Here is a 5,122-nt window from a genome sequence, read left to right on the forward strand (position 1 = left end):
CGACATAGACACACCACACACACACTCGTTCTCATCCATCCCAATTTTGTCAAGTGTCAGTCAGGCTCAAAAGAAAAAGAGAGTACTCAGCTATGTTATGCGCCTAAAAGGTAGGGTCAGAAGGTAATTTCCTTTTCTCTGTTTGCTCTCATCATAAAGACAAACCCGCGGCCAAGTGACCATATGCGAGCGCATGTGTCGGCTCTTTTCCTTTTTGTCCTTCTTTCTTCCTCCTGCTTGCGGCATTGTAACATTACTTGAACTCCGGATTCGCTGGTCGTCTTCCATTTCTGCAGCAAGCCAGCAGAGAGCCCAAAACAACCAACCACACACATACTTCGACATGCATTCAAATACGACACCATGAAAGAATTTAGTGCTATGATCGATGGAGCCATAGCCACTCTCTCTAGTGCCGTTGCTACTTGCTGTGGTTGGCCCGAGGATGATACGTCTTATTATGGTAAGCCGCCCTCGAGACCTGTTCGTATACAACTCGACCTCGAACCTTACCCTGACTTTCACCCTTCTTCCCACACAGTTCCTGAAAAGTCTTTCGTTCCTGTATACCAACAACCATCCTTCACTCCCCCACTGTCGAGCAAACAACCGATGAAGCATAGGAGAGGTCCTTCGCCAACATGGGAGCAGGCTCCAGGGAAGAGACATGATCATGTCCGTACCGCTCTTTCCATGAAAGAACGCTTCTTCTCCTCGAGCAAATCAAAACCGCGCAGGCCGCAAATATCTGGTCCGACAGATTTCCGCCATCTGACTTCAGGTGCTCCTGTACCGTTGGATTATGAGGTCACCGAGGACTTCGAGACCACCCGCCAGCCCAGACATCGCCAGAGGTCCTTTCGTCCTCTGGAGCTCAATATACATAGTAATGCAAATGGTCGGTTGTCGTCCATGCTGCCCTATTTCGGCTATGCCAGTCCGCCTGTCACCCCTCCCGGAAGGATCATGGTTCAATCGAGCAGTAGCGAAGACAGCATCACGCTGAAGCATCAGCAGAGTTCGTCAACCATGTCCTTTCGGATCCCCCGCAAGCCCACTCCCCTTGGATCAGTGTTCGACTCGCCAAGCACAGACATGCTACCTCGTCCTGCACCAGCTCGCCTCAGGGCCCAGGCCTCTACCGAAGCCCCGGCTGCAGTCATGGATGATCTCATCGAGCGCGTGGCCACGGCAATGAAGGAGCGGGATCTCCTGCAAGAGCAGATTGACGATGCCATTGAAAGGCAGACCCTCTACGTTAAGAGCAGGCCCTCGACTCCCGTCTTCAACAATGCCAACATGGAACCGATGCCCCAGGTCCCGGTATTGCCCCCGGACGCACCCTCTTTCAGTGAGAGGATATCAATCGATCATCCCCGTACTGCTCCAGTAAGGAAACCGATGGTTGCTCCTACGCCTCCGCCCAAATCTCTTTCTCGAGATCAGCCAGTCCACGGGCTCTCGCTGAGAAGGGTTATCACGCCACCGCCCAAGTCCGCGGCACGTCCACGGGCACAGGGACAGCTCCGTCAGCCCCAATCATTACTTTCACGCCAGGTTGGCGACCAGCTGCCGCCACCGCCCTTGAGAAAGAAGAAGTCCTTTTCGAGGGTCTCGACCTGGCTAGGCTTCCCGGCCGACGTCAACGACAAGGCAGTGTTTGGATCGGTGCGCGAGAGGTCACGGGACAGATCTCTGCCCGTCTTGCGCCAGGGGGGCTTCTACGAGGTTCGCTCGGCACCACCGCGCAAGTCGAGCTTTGGATCTGATGATACAGTCAGCGACTGGACCTCTGATGCCGAGGAGGAGTTTGACGGACAGACCCTGCCTACGACCTGCAGCCCCAGCAGCAGCGGCGCCGCCACCATCCGGGCCGTAGACCATCCTGTCGTCCTCGGCCAGGCGCCGTGGCGACAGAGCGTCGTCGGAGTTGCCTTTTAAGTCCATTCTTGAGGCATTTTCTCACGACCAAAAAGAAATGTCTACAACAGCGACTTGACTTGTTTGTTTTGTTTGTTTGTTCTCTTGTCTTTTCACACACACGCTTCACGCGCCTTTCTACTAGCCCTGATAATACTTTGTTTTGCATCATGATACCACGACAGGGACGAAAGCTGAATGAAGCTTAATTTTATACATGGTATAGAATCTGGGGCAACGGGTCACGGGACGGACGGACTGGCACTTCATCAACCGGAAATCGAAGCAGCCTTACAAAAAAAAGAGTTAGGAATTAGGCGAGAAGGATACTGGGATATGATAGATTTGGGATTTGGTCACATTGGGGGGTTTTTGGGAGTCAGCGACTCCTCCTTGCATTCTCCGGAGGGAGCTTAGGGATGTTGATTTTTGTGGACTTTTGATACCCTTTGATCAGTCGGATACTAGGTAGCTGGGATGATGATTACATGGAAATTTAGGTATGGAGAAGAGATATTTCTTGGGGAAGCAACTTTTTCCACTTGCTGGTCTATCCAAATTGTGAAGCTTATGATTGTCATTTGCTCCCATCCGTGAGACTTGCTTTGAAAGGTCTTGGGAAAATCACCCGTCGGGCGGTACACCTGGTTGAGCTGCTGCTAAACCTTTCAACCTAGGTCAATCAATCTATCAATGTCCAAGCAAATGAACCTTGGAGGCCGTAGGCATGCCGCTCAATAATGGGCTTAAGCATACTTTTGCGGGGAATACTGGCTCATGCAGAATTATGGTTTCGGTACACGTGCTGTCATGGAGCCAGTCTGATTTGATCTCATTTTATTGTCTCTCTTTTCGAGTCTAAATTTTTGTGTCATTACGCACCCTGTAAAGCGAAAGTTCCCTGCCGTGCCTCTTGCCGAGGTGCGCCTTTCTTCTAGATGGTGGCTGCTAGGTTATATAGCTAATATATCATGTCTTGTATAATTGTGGCATTTCATGGGGTGTCTTGGTTTTTTCCTTTTCTTCCCCTCCTAGCCAGTGGCATTCCGGTGCTCGGCCTCACGTACCGACTGTTCCCAGTCACTCGTGTAAATATACCAGTACTCAACGGCGGCGACCAGAGCCAGGCCGAGGGTGACACCGAACCAAAGACCCTCGAGCTTCCAGTCAAGGGCAAAGGCGGTGCCAAATGAAATGGGCAGCGCAACGACATAGTACGACAGCAAATTGGCGTAGCCGCCAAAGTGCTGCTTGCCTATGCCGCGCAGGAGACCATGTGCCATGGCCGCCATGGCGTCAAAGATTTGCATTATAGCCATGACTATAGATAATTATTCTCGTGATTAGCAGATTACTTGCGGCTGAAAGGGGAAGAGCAGGGTTTTCAAAAGAGGCGAAACATGTCTGAGGGCTTCTCATCGTCAAGGAAGAGACAAGTTGCACCACCGAGGCAAGCCACCGCAGAATGAAGCACTAGGGAAGACTTACGGGGCATGATCTGAGCTACAAGCTCAATGACCTCTTCATCCTTTGTCAGGAGCTTCGGCAGCTCGTATCGCAGACTGCTCAGGATAGTGACATTAAAGATGGAGACAAGACCAGCGGCGACGACGGCAACATGAGCTGATGTCTTGGCGGCCCCAACGAGCTTGGCACCGATTAGATTGGCTACACGCGTCGAGGCTGCGATGGAAATGGGAAATGGAAGCTGGAAGGTAGTTGCTGACAACGTCACGAGGACGGACTGGGCGGCAAGGTAGGTGGTGCCGAACTGACCGCTGGCAAGAGTGAGCACCTCGAAGGCGAGCCATTCCGCCACGACCATGATCATTCCAGGAACTGCGAGTTTAATCATGGGACCTGTGGATGAGTTATCAGCAAGGCGTTCAATTGAGGATGGGTTGACAAGATGTGCATGTCAAGATAAGAGCAACTTACCCCAGTTCATGAGAGCTTTCTTGCTAAATCCGCCCCAGCATTGCGATCCATCAATGAAGACGACATATAGGAACAAGAGCAACGGGATCAAATTTTGTGAGAAGGCCACGGCAATCGGGGCGCCGATAAAGCCCCAACCAAAGTGCCACACAAATAACCAGTTGATTAGGATATTAATTGGTGCCACGATGAGCAACACATAGGTAGTCGACTGGAATAGGCCCTGCGCATTCACGAAGCGCTTACCGGATTCTGTGCATATGAAACCAGGGACACCTGCAATGGCAATCTTGAGATACAGACCGGCAAGTCTGGCAGACTCTGGCTCGGGCACGAGATACGCCAAAATGTCGCCGGCAAACGCCCACAAGATCGCGACTGGGATCAGGAGCGAGGCAAGAAAATAGGTCATGCGTTGTACTTGCAGACCAACGAGGTGTTTATGGCCAGAACCATAGGCCTGCGAGCACAATGTGTCCAAACTAGTTGCCAGTCCTTGAAAAGGCGCATAACAAGTGATGTTTGCCGTCATGGTGGCCAAACTAATGGCCCCGAGTTCAATCTTGCCAATGTGTCCAACGGCAAAGACACTAGCAATACTGACACTGTATTGTAGCAGAAATGTCACGACCAGCGAGCGCGAGTATTTGCCAATCGTTTGGGCCTCTCTCTGCCATGTCGTCTGGATCTTGCCCGAAGCCACAGCGGCCTCCCAAGTCTCATTCAGATGCTCGTGCTCCTGAATAGCAGCGCCGCCGTCTGAAGGACCTGTAGGACGCAGTAGCGGCGACGTTTCCGTGGCTTGCTCCTCGTCCTCGAGCGATTTACGGACCTTGGTGCTAAACAGCTTCTTGTACAGTCGGGTGGGCAGACTCGGCTCCTTTTCGGGAGCGTGCTTGGGGGGAAGGATGTGGTTATCCCTCAGCAGACTGCGCTCTGCATCACGAGACTGCTTCTTCTCGGCCCTGGTGACGACAGGCACCTCTGCCGGCTCTGGCAGCAAGGTCGCCTGGCGATATCCCACGGCGATGCCTTGGGGCTGACGATACAGCGTCGGTCCGGCCTCCTCTGAGCCCGAGTCCAAGCCATCGTCAAAGGCGCCCTCGTGGTCTATCTCATCGTCATCGGAACATTCTGCCAAATCGCGAGCCACAATCTCTTGCGCTAGAGGGGAAGAAGCTCTGAAGGAAGACGCGAGGGAAGATGCGAGATCGCCGAGACCGCGATGGGACGACTTTCTCGGAATGTCCCTCGAGTTCGACAT

The 5,122-nt window shown here is 52.6% G+C and overlaps 2 protein-coding genes across 2 annotated transcripts; one reads left to right on the forward strand and one right to left on the reverse strand.

Moving 5' to 3' along the window:
- Positions 1–363: 363 nt before the first annotated feature.
- PFICI_04840 (uncharacterized protein) lies at positions 364–1,941 on the forward strand (the record flags this gene model as incomplete). The annotated part of the gene is made up of 1 exon (XM_007833421.1): positions 364–1,941. The coding sequence occupies one exon, from the start codon at positions 364–366 to the stop codon at positions 1,939–1,941; it is 1,578 nt and encodes a 525-aa protein (XP_007831612.1).
- Positions 1,942–2,951: 1,010 nt separating this feature from the next.
- On the reverse strand, positions 2,952–5,122 carry PFICI_04841 (uncharacterized protein; the record flags this gene model as incomplete). The annotated part of the gene is made up of 3 exons (XM_007833422.1): positions 2,952–3,241; positions 3,409–3,780; positions 3,859–5,122. The coding sequence occupies 3 exons, from the start codon at positions 5,120–5,122 to the stop codon at positions 2,952–2,954; spliced, it is 1,926 nt and encodes a 641-aa protein (XP_007831613.1).

The sequence above is a fragment of the Pestalotiopsis fici genome, assembly GCF_000516985.1.
Source record: "Pestalotiopsis fici W106-1 unplaced genomic scaffold PFICI_Scf_3, whole genome shotgun sequence".
Classification (NCBI taxonomy): domain Eukaryota; kingdom Fungi; phylum Ascomycota; class Sordariomycetes; order Amphisphaeriales; family Sporocadaceae; genus Pestalotiopsis; species Pestalotiopsis fici.